At 37.9% G+C, this 16,984-nt stretch overlaps 1 protein-coding gene across 1 annotated transcript in view; it reads right to left on the bottom strand.

Moving 5' to 3' along the window:
- SEMA3A (semaphorin 3A) overlaps nt 1-16,984 on the bottom strand; it is a 172,646-nt gene that overhangs the window by 112,132 nt on the left and 43,530 nt on the right. The window contains exons 2-3 of the mRNA XM_054804985.1: nt 11,019-11,176; nt 8,223-8,285 (exon numbers count right to left, since the gene is read on the bottom strand). Coding sequence (XP_054660960.1) covers nt 8,223-8,285; nt 11,019-11,176 — 221 coding nt within the window. The remainder of the gene's footprint in view (nt 1-8,222; nt 8,286-11,018; nt 11,177-16,984) is intronic.

Here is a 16,984-nt window from a genome sequence, read left to right as displayed (position 1 = left end):
CCCAGCAGTAATTTAAGTTGCGACCACAGTCTAGATCTAAAGAGTCTCTGGTCTATCTTTCCTATCTGGGTGGGGTAATCACCTGTCTCCTGGAGAAATCAGATTACACCCTGCCTTTCCGAATAGGATCAACACCTGCTAATTGGGTGGAGCATTTCAGACAAACAGGTCGTCAAGCCTGTTGTAGGCACATAAAGCACTTAGACTCCATATCAGTCAGCTTGCCTTTATTCAGCATAGTACAGGCATACCCTGCAATGACTTCCACTCACAGCCGCCTAAGATAAATATACTCACAACTTCTGTGTTGAAAGTGAACAAAAACCCATGAAGTGTTGAAAGGAAGCAAAAGACTATTGCATCTATTAGGGATGCTTGCTTAGCAATATGTGTGCCTGTAAATAAACATACTCTGTAAACTAGACTGTGAAGTTGCATGCGCCTTACTGTGGGAATCCAGAAATTATGTGTGGATATTAAACTATTTTAAGACCATAGAGAGATGCTGAACAGAGAAATCTTAAGTGACAGAAGGCTAAAATTCCCACTCAGTAAAACTTTGGCACCAAAATGAAATTGTTGAAATGAGAGTTTGCTGAGTATTTGGGATTTTTTTGCTTTTGTTGTGGGTTTTTTGCATGTTTTGTTTTGTTTTTTTTGAAATTCATGGAACATGTATAGTAACCTAAAGTTTTGGAAGATGCTAATCAGGAAGGAATTACCCAAGGGAAAAAGAGATCAATAGATTATTTGATACAACACAGACCATATCACTCTGTCAGGGGAAAAAAAAAAAACAAAAAAAAAAAACAAAAGCAAGAGAAATCATAGAATCACAGAATGGTTTGGGTTGGAAGGGACCTTAAAGACCATCTAGTTCCAACCCCCTGCCATGGGCAGGGACACCCTCCACTAGACCAGGTTGCCCAAAGCCCCATCCAACCTGGCCTTGAACACTTCCAGGGATGGGGCATCCACAGCTTCTCTGGGCAACCTGTGCCAGTGCCTCACCAGCCTCACAGGGAAGAATTTCTTTCTAACATCTAATCTAAATCTACCCTCTTTTAGCTTAAACCCATTACCCCTTGTCCTGTCATTACACTCCCTGATAAACAGAGGGAAAGATATAGATTCTCCCTTTAATTCTTACTTTTTTTATTCTTCTTCAGAATATAAAACATTCTCTACACTGAAAAGCTTTTTTTGAAGATCTTCTATTGACATCAAGATGTAGAAACTGAACAAAGCATTAGCTCTGACACAGGAAATAATTGCATATTATTTCCTAGGTTATTTAAAGAACTTTTCCTTTAACTAGCATTTAGTCCTTTTACTTATTACAAAAGAAAAAAAAAGACAGTATTTTTGACTTGTGTGCAGCAAGGAGGAATTTAGCAGACCTATTTTTGGTGTATGTAAGTCACAGGACTACATAAAGAAAATTAGTTGTGGACTAATTTAATAGTGACATAGTGACCACATCTTGAGTATAGAGGAACTGTGATGTGTGATCTTTCAGAGTGGACCTATCCTTGATTTTTGAACTAGCCTTCCTTTTACTAAAGCAACAGAAAAAACCCCCAAAAACTAAACTAGCCGCCTCCCTGTTCCCCCTGTCTGTTTGCTAAAATAGAAAAAATATGAAGGACATTAAAAAAAAAAAAAGTGACCAAGAGAAAGGCTTTTCTCTGACTTCATGAGCTTCAGACTGAAGCCCTGAAAGAAAACAGGGACTAAACATATCGATCATTTTTACTAGTTGTCCAGTTAATGTGTTTCTCTGCAAAGAAATGTACAAAGAATAAATGTACTCTATCTATCTTGTGATGCAGTAAATCATAACAAGGAATTACCCAACATAATTTTGAAATAGCAATAGCTGGTAACTCAGCCATAAATAAAAGTAACTCTCAGACTTTTCCAAGGCCAAAGTAGGGGTCATGCAGAATACTTATTGATAAACAATTAAACCCCATAATTTTGGGAACATTTTTTCCTTCATTTCTCCTTTACTTCCCCTTTGCTAACTCTGTGACTTTGTATTTCAAAAACAATGAAGAAAACAGTTCTGCAAGACTGCATTGAATCTGTTGAATATTAAGTTTCCTTCAGAGGCAAATTTCTATAGTCACACCTATAAACAGAAAAATAAGCCCCAAATTGGAAAATTAGCTTTCTCCTTGATCTATATCAATTTGTTCCCCATACTCAAAGACTTAAATGACTTCCCATGATACATAAGTGGGTAAAATATGAAAATCTGAACAACTGCCAACTTAATTCTTCCTCTCTTTAAGTACACAAGTTACTACCTTACAGTAACTGATTTGCTTTGGTCAGTTCATATAAAGAAATATATGCAAATGCCTTAATGAATACAAGCTGTAGGCTCAACGTCTGAACTAAGAGCCATAAACGAGGCTTTATGCTGGTGGGTGTGTTGTGGGGGTCCATCCAAGAACTGGAGCTGATGTAGCCAGAATTTCCTGGGGGACAAAATTCTGTTAGAGAGCTCCACAGGACTTTAAAAGACTCCAGTGTAATATACTTCTTTTTTTCCCAAGCTCAGTTCACCTCTGAGTGAAGGGGTTGTAGGTTTGTTCCCCCCCCAGCCCCATCTTTCTGTTTTGTTTGTAGCCTATGCAAAACAGTTTTATGCAGCAGCAATATTAAAGCAGAACACTACTTACAAAATGTCTCACAAATGGTAAGAAATGCCTTGGTAGGAAATCACGCCCACGTTAAAAGGTCATGGATAAGATTAAGGAGTGAGCAGTCCTCAAGCTAATAATCCTAGCGTACTAACAGTCGGCAGACTTGAAAGGGATATGCAGTGGCACTATTTGTCTACAAATGGCTCATAACTCACGTTTCTCTTTGTAGTAGGGAATACTGAGAGTAAATTCTGTCCCTAAGCTCACTGGAGAGCCATTGCTTTGGATTTTTGTTCACTTCACCCCTTCCTACCCCAGGGGACCTTCACCTTTCCCTTCTCCCCAGGCTGGATGGGGGTCCTGGGGCGTTAGGCTCTGTGAAAGGATTTCAGTGCTACGCTGGAGACAGGCAGCCAGAAGGGAAATGGGGTTGGCGGTGAGGGCTGGCGATAGAAAAGCTGGAAATCTGGCTGTAGACTTCCTCCAGTGGAAGAACCCTGACAGAAAGGGATGAACTTCTCTTTGGCACACCCAAATGGCCAGAAGTAATTTGACCGGAAAAACTGTGCCTGTCAGATGAATTTAGAAGCGGGCTTTCTAGATCCAGCCAGTATTGTATATTTAATTTTCAGATTCCGTCTTCAGATCTTTGTTTACAATAACAGATGAAAAGAATTACTTTTACTTTCTGCCTCCATGTTCTTCTCTTTTCCCTAAGGCAACAGTAATAAAGTGAGTTAAAGGGAATAGTGCTCATTTATTGCCAACTTTGTTTTTCCAAAGTATCACCAGATATGGCTGAGGGACACTTGTTAAGTTATACACCACTTTTTCTCTTTTTTTTCTTTTTCTTCTTTCTTTCCAAATTAAATCATTGCACACTGATGGATCTATAAGCCTATGGAATTGCTAATCTTCCTATGATTTAGGGAGGGGCTGGAAAACTTAAAAGGAAGCATAATCTGAAATGGCATATGAAATTTGGCTTAAATTAAGTATTATCATAACAAATGAGATGGTGAATTAAATTACAGCCATGTGATTCTACCTGCATGAACCATAAACTCAATAATTAAGTGCCAGCCACACTTAAAGGCAAAAAAGCATGCACAGAACTTAGCTATACCATGTGTAGTGTAAAGAATCTTGCTGCCTCTTAACTGGGAATAGGTTTCTGATCTAAAAAGATTCCAAATTACCACCAAGAGAACTATCAAGTACAGAAAAGTCAGTCACGGTGGAATTCAGGTAAGAGTTAAGAACTAGGTCAAATTTAATGGCAATTAAATAGCCTAAGTAAATGCCTGTCTCCTATACATTATAATACAGTCCCTGCTGATGCACACACACTTGTGCTGATGCACTTGAGCTGTTAAGGGGAATGACAGTGTAAGTCCCTGCATGGCCTGTTTGCTCCTGTGACAGAGCATTTGTCAAAGCTTGCTGGTACCAAGTAAAAGTACTTGGTGCTCTTCGCATCAACATTCATTTCTCACCAGAAACATCCAGGGAGAAGCTGATTTCATGCAGCCTGCAAAGTGTGTATAAGCGTCTGTCATCATGTAGCTTGTCCTATGTGACTTTGTTGAAGTACCCATTGAAATTTTAAAGATTTATACATGTCAAGGCCAGAAGGGACCATTTCAACAATTTAATTTGAGCTGGGATCTTTAAAAGTGGCTAAATAAATTAGATAGTCAAATCACACTTGAAAACAACATCCTAAGGTGCCCTTCAGAAACACATCTTTAAAGCTTTCAAGTCATAGAAATCTATCATAAGCTTTGATAGGGATTTCTCTGATTGTGTACCACGTGAACTACTGCTGTGGCACCTCAGCCAAATCTAGTGCAGAGATGTATCGACTAGACAGCAGCCAAAACTGTTAAAACCATAGTAAATTGATAGTTTAAGGGCTAGATGAGCTTTCCAGTCAAGAAGCTATCCCTACCCTATCCCTACCTGCAAAACTAGCTAGTGTTTCTGGTAACTTTTGTAAATCACCCAAGCTTTGCTTTGCTGGTTTATGACATCTCAGGAATGTCAGAGTGGAATTGTAGCCACAGGTTTTGAGTTTTTTTTTTTTTTTTTTTTTTGCAGTTACCTATTATTTAACCCATATGTAATGCAGAAGTTGCCATGTGTTTCTGCTGGGTCCCAGGTGCCTGTGAGATCTTAAAATCAAAATATTGAGGCTCACTAGTGAGGGATATGACTAACAGCATGTCTGTACTTTAAGTTCGGTATAAAAGCTGAGAACTATTCCGTAGAGACTTTGTCTTCTTTGATCATTACCAAGGTCTGGTCAGGAATCGTGAGAAATATTCACAGGACTTACAGCAACCAGAATAGATCAAATGAGAGACTGAAGTCCAGAATAGCAAGAAATCCTCACAGAATTGCTCATTTAGTTGAATTACGTAAGCAAATATCTTATTTGTTATTTATAGCCTTTAATTTTTCATGAACAATGTTACTTTGGTGCTTGTGATGCTTTATACTGAGGAAATGGAAATATATTGTAATACTAAGTACTTACGTGGGACAGTGATTGCGATTTTATTGGAAAAAATCTATATTTTGTGGGAAAGTGTAGCAGTTAACTTCTATCCGAGAAGTCCTGCTGTAAGTAAGTATTGCGTAGATGGGGGCAGTCTTTCAGCCTCTCTTCTCAGTTACCCATATGAAAAAAAAAAGATCCGAAGCATACTTTAAAAGGTTTATCTGTCTATACAGTGAGCAAAGCTTAACTAATTAACATCTACTAAGCCCTTAAAGAAACAGAAATTAAAATGACTGCTTCAGGAAGAACGGGATGTCAGGAGAGCGGGAACAGCCCAAGTCGGCCGCTCTCCTCCAGGCCCGGATGGACCGTCCTGAGCTACAAACCTGCTGCGCCTGGGCTGGCATGACTGACAGCGTCAGCGTAAGGAATCCCTCTGAAGGAGTGAAAACGACAGTAAATTACCTCTTACAATTATGAGAGGAAATCTGGGAGGTCATAGCTGAGGTTAGCGGTGGGACAGAGCCGGGGTTATACTTGCGCTGCAGCTGCTGCAGCGCACCTGGCCTATTAGTGGGGACTTGCGTTTTCAGCACTGACTTCCCCTGGAGATCAATAATTTAAAAAAGGTTTTTTTTTTTTAAAAAAAAAAAGACCTCGATGTAGAAGTAGAGACTGTCATGTAGAAAGTTTTGAACCATCACGAGTGAAGAGTATGTAATATCTTAGCAGCGGTACGTGCTGAAAGCAGTATTAAATCGAGCACGGTTATATGCCACTTTATTTGTCCTCTATTTCTCTTGTTCCATCTAATGAGAGTCTGTTGAGTTATTTTTATGGCCTTTATATTTCACACTCCCAAGGTAGTGACAATGGCTTTAAGGAATAAATGAGGGAGGAATAATAAGTTTCTTAAATGATCTGTAATCTTTATCTGTAATTACAGATAAAGCAGTTACATTAAATACTTTGTAATGCACTGCTTTATGGCAAGAATAGGTAGCTGTAAATATTTAAAGATGGTGATCTGAACACACCAAGATACATATTCCATCTTTCTAGTTGCCTACTAAAACTGAACCCACATTCCATATGACCTATGCATTTATTTATTTTTTTTTTATTTTTCATATACGCTTGTAGAGAACTCTAAAAAAATTAAAAAAAAAAAAAAAGAAGAAAGCAAAACCACCCCCAACAACCCATATATATGTGAAAAATATTTATGAAAACAAACTATCTGATTCTAGCAACATTGTGCTGTACTACTGTGGCCCTCAGGCTGGGCTGCACTGTGTCCTGAGCTCTGGGCTCCTGCTCTGCCTTGTCCTTTTCCAGCAGCTCACGGGAGCGCTGCTCCTGATGCACAGGATCACAGCAGGGACCCGAAGCGCCAGGGTGACACGCTGCACTGGAGTGGGGTATGGGCTTCACCTTTTACTCGTGATCAGCAGGTGTAGCTGCCCCAATATCATAGGGAGCAAAAAAATCATCGAGGTGAATAAAATAGTTATGTTATAAATAGTCCTCTCAAGCTTACCACAGTCAGAGGATGGGGACCTGAACTTCCCAGCCCACTCCAGAATAATAGTATCTCTATTTATAATGAATGGATTGGAATCAGTCTAGTGCAACATATAAAACATACTCTTTCTTGCTATTGTGAATTTCTAAAAATAATTATTAAAAAATAAAAAAAGTATACTTTCATTCTAGGTGCTGAATCTTCTATTAATTTTCTAGGTTTCAACCCCAGCTATTAAAAAATCTGCTTAGTGTAATAACATAATACTCAGTATAAGATCAAGCTATGAGGTTAGTTAATTTGCTCAGATGTTTAACATTAGCCTTATTTTTTTAACCTTGAATATTAGATATTCTAGTCCTCACCTTGCAATGCACCCCTGAAAATTATTTGTGATCATGAAGGTGGATTAATTTCCATGTATTATTTCTATGTAACGAGACAGTCCAAGTACCTGGCACTTTAGCTATCCCTTCACATATACAGCTTAGCCCATATTTCTTAGCTTTTACCTAATCCACCTCTACTGTTCCCAAATGGCTTTTTATGAAGACAACTGTCCTCTATGGCCTAGGTAAAGACTGATGAAACTATTTTTATTATGACCTAAGAAATTATTCAAATGGAGCTCTCTAGAGGCATATGGTTGGCATTATGAATATTTTACAGAATCATCTCTGAAAATCAGGCCAATAGCATATACACACAGGGCCAAATTCCACTCTCAGCTATACCTCGGCAACCACAATGATTTCCCATTTGGCTATGCTACGCAAGTATTTGTTTGGCTTATTGTAAGCATGTATTTTTTTATCTTTTTTTTTTCCCTTCTTCAGCCCTGTCTTCCCATTTCCCATATTGTTCTTATAAAGACGACAGTTATTATCAGTGTGGAATGACTATTATATAGGGGCTACTGGCTATGTCTCTCCTACCTCATAAATACAGGCAACAAGACGTACACAGGGATGAAGGAAAATGTACAGAAAATTATGCCTAGCCTAACAGTGTCTTTCCTGAGGCACCAAACCTGCTGCAGAATGTTTAAACCACTTTGACCTCAATCTTGCTATGAACTCCATGCAGGAAAGAGCTCAGGGAAACCCACTGATTCCAGGGAGATGACACAAAGAGAAAGCACTTCTTGGAACTCACTGTAGGACTGGGACCGGGAGCAGGGCAAAAGTAGGTCAAAATATTATGTACCCGGAGATCAGGAGACAAGTATACAAGGGTTAATATTTCTCATTCTGATGTTTCTCCTCCCTTCTCTGTCTTGTTGATTTTTTTTTTTTTTGGTAGATAAATTCCATTTCATTTGCATGATTTCCATTTATAAACTTAAACCCTTGGTCATGAAGACAAAATTTCATTATTTTGAATAAGAAGGCTGAGATAACTCAAGACTGAAGTTACAACCATCAGATGTGTGACCTTATAGAGGAGGAAAAATACTTTAAGAATTAACACAATAAGTCATAATAAAATATTTAAAATGTTTTATAAAAGCAAAAAAATTGCTAAAAAGATTTGTACTTACCAGAATATCTTTTCCAGCCCACTTGCACTCATCCCTTCGGGAATGAGATACAGGCCAAACAATCTAAAGACACAGAACAAAAATCACGTTGTGTTATTTGATGCTTCAATGATCACAAATTGCAGACCAAATGCTACAGAGTGTCTTTACCCAGTTTCTCTTTCCCCCTCTTTTCCTTATTTCCTTTTCTTCCATAAAATTTGTCAGCAAAGACTTGAAATGATAGGAACAAAAAAGAGATAGGAAGAATCAAAGTAAAAACAATCTTGAAATATAGTCTGTATTGTGAATCTCAGCAGTGAATCTCGAATATGAACAATAAGAGGGTTGACTCTCCATTAATCCACTTTTTTAAATCTGATGTAATGGAAAGGAGACTGAGAGAAAAAAATTGCAGATATTTATTAATGATAAATCGGATCTATGTGAAATGTGATCTCACGTTAGAGTTACAGCATCAGAAATGAGGTGTTTGCCTCTTCAGTGTGTCTACCAGTTCACTCTTTTATTAGGATTAGTTAATTAAATAATAAAAAAGAAGCTATGGTGTTTGAAAAGCATCACACCATCAAAATAGAAATGTTTATGCTGTTCCTACAGAGCTTCCCTAGCACAAGTAAACCTAAACCTAGGCTTACTGTAGTGTTCGCTTAGCAGAAAATGGATCTCACCTCATACAGAGAAAATCCAGAGACCCTCACAGTCAATTATTCATGGGGTTTTTTAAAAGCTTTTAGGAATTACATATAGAATAAAACATGGTCTTCCCATAAAATGCCAGGTTATTCATTTGGGAGCCTCAGATAATGCAATATGAATGGCCATAAGTCTGGATTACAGCCTCGGTGTTCAATATAGTTTGTTAAAAGAAAGTCAAAGGCAAAGTATTCAAAACCAAAAGAAAAAAAGAATTAATACGGATGAGAGAAAAGGTTGAAAGAGATGTTATATATTACATTTGAAAATATAGTTTGCAACCGCGATTTTAAATTCAAAATTTTCTTAAAACTTAATGGAATCCAAACAGCAATCGAATATCTTAAGTCTATAAAATAAGGCTGAAAATTTTATGAGCACATTGTCTCTCAAAGGATTCCTGCTACTTCCTGTTTCTATTCTCAGATTAAAATGTGCAGAGACATGTGAAAATTTAAATTTACTAGGTTGAAAAACACTAACCAAACTTCTGAGATCTCCCAAAAGGACCAGTTCAAGTTCAGTTCAAGATTTGGGCAAATATTTCTGTATTATTCAAACCAGTATTCTAATCCATAAAACGAATGGCTAGACGTTCATATTCCTTATTCCTGAAGCACATTATTTTCCTCTAATTTGGTTTAAAAGCCATTTAAATTGAATTGGTTTTAATAGACTGGAAAGTTTGGCTTTTTGAGTTGTGTTCCTTTGGAGTCATATGTTGCTATCAGCACTTAGCCAGAAACCCTAGTTCTTTTTCACATGGTGGAAGCAACAACTCATGAAGTTTGAGCTCAAGTGCAGCCCTGGCTGCATTGTAATTTTGTTTGACGTTTATTCTGTGACCCTCCTCTCTTTCATAAGCAGATCCTCAAATTCTATAAGCCTTTTGTCTAGCCTTAAATCTGAAGTCTAAATTATAAGTCTGATCTTTAAATCTGTTGCCAACGTTCAGTTCCATGTTACCAAAAGCAATTCTTTATTTAATATAGTAATATTTGTATATAATTTCTAATAGTGTTCTAAAGGTATCTGAATATGTAAGCATGTACGACACAATTCTTCCCATTCTACAGAGCTGTTTTCTGCAATGCAAACACCTTCTTTCCTTTAATTATTCCAGATGTTTTGCACATTAAGCTATCAATCCCTCAGAGAATTCAAATAAATAGCTAGTTTCCTTTATAGCTGCTCTAAAGAGAATAGAAAAGAAAATACCCAGTTTTCCTTTTATCCTTTTTCCTTGGAGAATACAAATGAATAGCCTGTCTTCCCTCTGAACAGAAAACACAAGGTATTTATTGCTATCATCTTAGGAAGCTAATAGTCAAACGGGCAAAAGGTCAGGAACACCAAGAAAAAAAAAAAATAATCCCTGGGTATTGAAGCAATATGTCTCTCATAAAAGGGTACTCTCTGGATTTTAAAATGTGCCATCGAAATACTTAATATAACAAATCAAACCTCCATCCCATTGTTTACTTTCTTAGCATTTTGTCTTATTAAAATAAATGAAAAATGCAATTATTTATTTAGACTCCAACAAAAGAACACCACTGAACTGTTTGTCAGCTTTTAATTTGCCCCTAACTTTTACTGGAAAATTATATTCTACATAAAGAATGACCAGATTTTATGGACCTATTCCTCTTTATTAATACTGGATCTATTTTGGTTTGAAACAGCAGAAGCAGAGTGCCTACAAGTGCTGGGTTAAAGGAAAGAAATCAATACTGGGACTCCAAAACAGCTTCTTTTTATCTGCAAACAACTGCAGAGTAATAAGGCCTTTTTGTGTAAACTGTCATAATAGTTGTTTGGGGTTTTTAGCTGTAAACATGAATGTATGTCTTGTTTGGGAAATAGCTTATTTACTTTTTCATAGTCTGAAAAAATTATTGTCGAGTATACAGTCATAGGTTATAAGCTCATTATACATTTCTCATCATAGAGTCAGCGAATGTTTTTTGTTGTTATAGCGTTCCTGGCATCCAAACGCTTAATACATAATTCATACAGTGCCCAACATAATCTGAGTAAAAACAATTCTGCAACATTAAAAGTATATATTTACATTATACAAAACACGAATGAAAGTACCTTTTGATACTCCTTGATGTTAACCAGGTTGAAAGAAAATATGTGATCCTTTGCTCCAACGTACAGCCGGCTGCGTTCTTCATCCAAGAGGAAAGTATGGTAACTGGAGCTATTAGCTAGTCCATTGAAATTTATTATATTGTTGGATTCCAACATTTCTGCAAGAGAAAGGTAATGCTTTCATTGTTAATATGGTCAAATAAAACACAGACACATATTTGGACTTGTACGGATTTCATTTTAGGAATTTCTACTTATGAAGTAGAAACCAAGGAAAGCATTCTATACCTGGGCCCATGAATGTTTTTATTTCAAGTACTCAAACCCAAACTGCTTGTGAGATTCAGCTCTACACAAACAAAGGTCAAAACATCAGTGAAACCAATTAAAAGCCTGTATGAGGTTTTAGGGGTTAAAATTCTATCCATGTAACTCATCAACTGTTGGACAAAGTTCAATTTTGTTCAATCAGTGAGACTTACAAGGATAGACCTGAGGATGACCAGCTGATAAAAAACACATCTAAACACAAAACCTCCTACTTCCAGCATACAAAACTGTTTCATACGGATCTGTATGTTATGAGAAAGGTGCTAAGAATGACGAGTTGCCAAGATAAAATAGCATGTACAATCTATTATTACATGTATTATTATCTTCCCAGCGTACTGACTCAGGCAGCGTGTTTTTCCCTTGCTTGGAATTGTGTATTTATCAATCGCAAGAATAAAACTAGAGGAGATAATTTTGCTTCTGTTTAAACTCAGGAAAAATTTTCTAGTTCTCATACTCCTTACAGAGCCATTGCACTTGCCAAGGATAGAAATTTTTTTATGTACAAGTATCCACAGAATCCTCTTAGCTATTCACAAACATTAACAAGGACATACGCATTTTCCTGAAACTGCTTAAAAATATTTTTTTTCCGTAAGATAATACAGACCATATTAGTCTAAACTTTTGTGAAAACACTCTTTCTTTATTCCTGTCTACCTACATTCATATTGGGACCAAAGCCAAATCAACTCTATCATTTCAAGGCATGCCTGCTCTAGTAAGTCATCGATAAGAAACTTTCCCCGTGATGACAAATGCTACGCAGTTCAAGCCCCGACCTTGTGATGTACAGGGGCAAACACGCAGTTTTAGGAGCAGGAGCAGATCCATCGATGCCAGTGCAGCTCTTCACACAGCACCCATGAGGACACATGAGAAAGGGAGCAGATCCAGCAGGATCCAAGGGCTGATGGCTGGAGGGCACAGCCAGATCTTCAGGCATCTAATGTCTGTGTTTGCTCTGCCATATGTGCAAGCCAAGGACACGTGTCCCTCCTCAAAACAATTGCCAAATGCCTAGATGCCTAGGATGTGCCTAACAGCGCAGCTACCTGCTATGACTTTTTGGTTTTCAATAAGATGGCTCCCATTTTTCACCATTACTCCAGCTGATGAGTGGGCATAAGATAGCATCCCCTATGCTGCTAAAAATCAAGGTGAAGCTGCTGTTAAAGCAGAAGCTTCTGCTTAATTTTCTTTTTAAATGGATTTTCCTCCTTTTCCCCCCTTCTTTTATTTTAACCAGAACAAAGAAGACATCAGGTGGTGCTTTTTTGGACCTGCATAATAGTGGTACTTACGATTTTACAGAGTTTCAGCACCCGCAGCTTAGGAGTCCCACATATGTTAAACCTATTTTTCACTTATACCAGGTGGATTTTGAAGCAGGCTGATACTCTATAATGGCAAGAATTAGTAGGCAACATATTCAAGGAAGATAAAGATAACACAGAGTTGTATACCATTCAGGCTACCTTTGCACCGGTATTCTTTGCACTTATTTGGAAAAATTCTTACTAGCACCAAAAAGAGTTAATTTGCGTAGCAGTGCAGCAAAGTATCAGAGCATACACTATATTTTGTTCCTTATTCTATGTTTTTTTCTGGCTAAATATAACTATACATTTCTGCTACAGAATACTTTTTAAAATTTTTTACTGCTCAAGACTTAAATTCTCAATTTTTTTTTTTTAATTTAAAAAAAAGTAACAAGAAGAAATCAAATCACCCCAAGCAGTCTTGTCAAAATAATTCTTCTGGCTTCCTGCCAAGTTCTAGAATTTGACTGTATTGTCCTCCAGTTCACTTATTTGCATTTTGTTAGAGACTTTACTAATTCTCTTTACATTGTAATGACTGATTCAGATGTTGAATGTCGACTCGCTGAATAGTGAGTGATGCAGATGATTGATTGCTTAACTTGTCTTAGAACTCTTGGCTAGAAATGCTTTGCTGTCATCTGTATCTGATCATTTTTCTTATAGCTGTCAAAAACCTCTGTAATTTTTTCATCTTTCTTGGTTTGAACTCGCATAGGTATGATTCTGCCCTTTGTGGCTGTGGCGTAAAGACAAGCGTCTGCTGAAGTCAATGTTACACAAATGTAAAACTGATATAAAAGGAAATAAAATCAGTTAGGCACACAGCTACTTGGTTTAAAACGAGCCTGATATGATTTTGCTAATGCGGAGTTCTAAATATTCGCATCTATAGATGTATAGATGTTTTCTTTTCTTTCTAATATTCATGAACAATGCCAGCTCATAACATTGGAGTCTAAGGTTTATTACGGCCAAGAGTAAATTACATCACAATCTTCACTGCTCGTGTCTCCACAGTGTAACTTAAAAGGACCAGGTGTAGCTGTGCAAGGACATTTTTTTTATTTTCTTCCTGTGACTCCTTAGAGTGTGGAACAATGTTAAAGGTGACACTGGTGAACTTGCAATTTAAAATCAAACTCAAAGCTAAATCCCTGTTGTCTTCTCTAAGATTAGGACATTTCTCCTGGGTTTTAATCCAGTATCTGTCGTATTGTCTCATTTTTGACTTTTGCAGGAGATGACCAGATTTCCAGGGTCTACTACCCAAAAAATTAGGCCTAAGCATATTCTGAGCAGTGTATTTCAAATCATGTGAAATCATGTTTATCCTCATCAGGAATCAAGTTGAGAACGTAGATTAAGGAGAAAAATGTCATTCGTGTGTTGATGATTCTCATTCACTACTAATTTAGTTAGGATTGAGTTACATCAGAACTAAGAGATGAAAACCTAAATAATCTCTGCAGTTCTCTGCTGTTTATTCTAACTTCCATGTATTTCTCCAGTGATGAATAGGGCTTCATATAACATTCTCGAAAGGGCTGTTGAAGAGCAAAATAATGGCATTTGCACGATCAATACAAATTAAGTATTCTGCTTCCTCAAATTAATTGGTTTCAAAGTGTTTACCATCCAGTGTCTTTCCAGTATCCAGCCAGTGGCGATCACTGAGAGAATGACAGAAACAGCAGTGACAGGGCACGCTGCCAGAAGGGCACCGACATCCGTCAATCCTGTTAAATGTCGATCAGTCACGATTGCAAGGTACGTGGCTGATCAGTGCTAAAATAAACCAGGATTTACAGCAAAGATTGCATTGCAATGCCAAGAGGAAAATAATAATCAGTTAAATTAATACTATTAATACTAAGTACGATGCATACCCTATTTCTTTTCCATTTTTTGTTGCTGCTCTTATTAAAGGTTGGCATTTCTATGACCAATGCAAACAGATAATGGTTACCTGGACTTAAAGTCATTTTTCACTTCCTCTATGCTTTGTCCAGTTATTTTTATTGCAAAGATGGTAACATTACTCCACCAGATGTTGCAGCCAAGTACCATTTCTTCAGTAATTGCTCAGAGAGCGTTTTCTTATTTCCTTTTGACACATCCTCAGCTGTAGTCATTCCTGTTGTTTTGAACAGGACTGAATGAACCCTATAAAGCTAACCGCTGCACATTATGACTGTACTGTTGTCTATAAAATGCTGTATGAGGTAGATTTAGAGTGGGTGGTGGTATTTTGAAGGTAATAAAGACTTCATTGCTTTTGTTATTGGTACTTACTTCCCACATTTATCAAGAGTTTTGGAGGTAAAAAAACCTAACAGTTTGAAATACATCATATCTTAAAACCCCCTCATATTATAATGAATTTTCACTTGTGAGGCTCATTGAAACCAGCTGGAGGTTGAGTTTCTCAAGGTTTGTGGGCCAAATTCTCCTACTAACCACTTCACTTTTCAGTTCTTTCACCTTTAAATCACTGTCCTGACTTGCTCGTTCCATCTTACTCTCCCTTCTCTGCCAGCGTCCAAACTTGGAAGTATTTGACCTTTTTCAGTGTGCCTTTCTGTACACTCTGCATGGCCTTTCTTCTATCAACTGGCGTTTCTGTTGATCCAGTCTGCCTTGTGTCAGAGCATTCACTTTGCCAGGCCAAGCTGGGAAATTTACAGAAGAAAACCAGTCCCTAATTCTTGCCTTCCCTTTAATACATGGTTATTTAATTTGCTAATGGAATCACAACTTAATAGTATGTATATGCACAGAGGGCCAAATTCCTGCAGTGAAATCCGTGGAGATATGCATGCACGAGGAATGTAGATTTGGTTTATTTTTATGACACTTTTTTCATTAAATAATAAGCCAGAAAACCACAGCTATAGCTAAGATGAATACAGTCAGGCAGATCCTGAGGTTTGCTTTATCCAAGGTTGGTATTCCACTGTAAACCTTGTTTTATGTCTGTGTTCCTTCAGAGGAGTTTGTCAAGAGGAGAACATAACAAAAGAAAAACCATCTTATTTTTTACTTATCTACTAGCAGGCAAACTATCTTTTTAGTGAGAGGGAATTTGTCTACGTAACAAGTTAGAAAATTTGTGAGCGTTGGCCTGTGTTCTTGCTGTAGACTTCACGATAACATGCCAGACAAGATTATTTTTGTTGATAAGGATCAAAGGGCCATATTGATTTCTAGAAAAAATCAGAGGGAAGGTCTCCCAGTTTCCTCACTAGGATTCAGATCTGGCCCTGTCCTATTACTGGTGACTCCGCAGAGTGACTGGATTGCACAGGCAGTTCTGCTCGTCACAACACGCTTGTGAATCAAATGAGTGGGTTGCTGGTTGCACAAAATTCTCGACCTTCATTCCTTTGCCAGCAACGATAAGATCTCACTGTATATCTCCTAGCAGCAGATAAAAGATGAGTCAATGGGTATTATGCCATCAAACAGGGATTTTGCTGAATTGTGAGCAATGCCTCCCACAACGTCATGCTAGAACGTTTCTTTCTTCTTTCACCAGGCTTTTACTTTGGCTGCGGAGTATCAGGTGGCCGCATGTTTGCACATGCATTTGTTGCTTACGCAGATGCATACTGTGCCTGTTCTGTATATCGGCGTGTATATCTGTCTAAATAATCCCGGGTATAAATTAGTCATTACTCTTTGAGTGATTATTGGCTGAATTCTAAGATACTAATTCTACCAGGCAAGGAAAGAAGTAGATATTTTGACCTCCAACCTCTCTCGTAGCTTCCCCATTTTTTTGCTCTGTGTAGATGGTGAAGTCGGTCCCTGTCAAACAGTTAAGGAAAAGGTAGGGACTGGCAGGATACCAAGACAACTTCCTGCAAGGCATTAGCCCGCAGAGCTTATTTGGCAAAACCAGGGATATAAGCAGGGCAAAGGCACCAGATTTGTTGTGAGTCCATTCCCCTTCCGAACGAGACAACGGCTGCCATGCACAGCAGGATGTTTCGGTGGGGCATTTCCATGCAGCGCGGAAGTTGTCAGGAACTAACTCAGATGGGTGCTTGCTAGGTGTCTGAAATCAGGTGAGCCTGACCCCATCCCGAGTCTAATGCTTAGTAACATGGCCAATGGCCCGAAGGATAATTTCCCACCCCCACTCCCCCCAGGATTTGACTACTGTATACCTCAGCTGCTTTCTTTCATCTACGCCTCGGACATCACTGGGACCTTAGGATCCAGCCCTTAGTGAGGACAATGGTTCAGCTGCCCACTCTAAGAAAAAACAAGAATCTTGCTAACAGTCTATGGTATAATTCAAACTTC

Source organism: Grus americana, chromosome 1 (genome assembly GCF_028858705.1).
Source record: "Grus americana isolate bGruAme1 chromosome 1, bGruAme1.mat, whole genome shotgun sequence".
Taxonomy (NCBI): domain Eukaryota; kingdom Metazoa; phylum Chordata; class Aves; order Gruiformes; family Gruidae; genus Grus; species Grus americana.
Note: the sequence above shows the minus strand (reverse complement) of the source record. Positions and strands in the feature narration are given on the sequence as shown.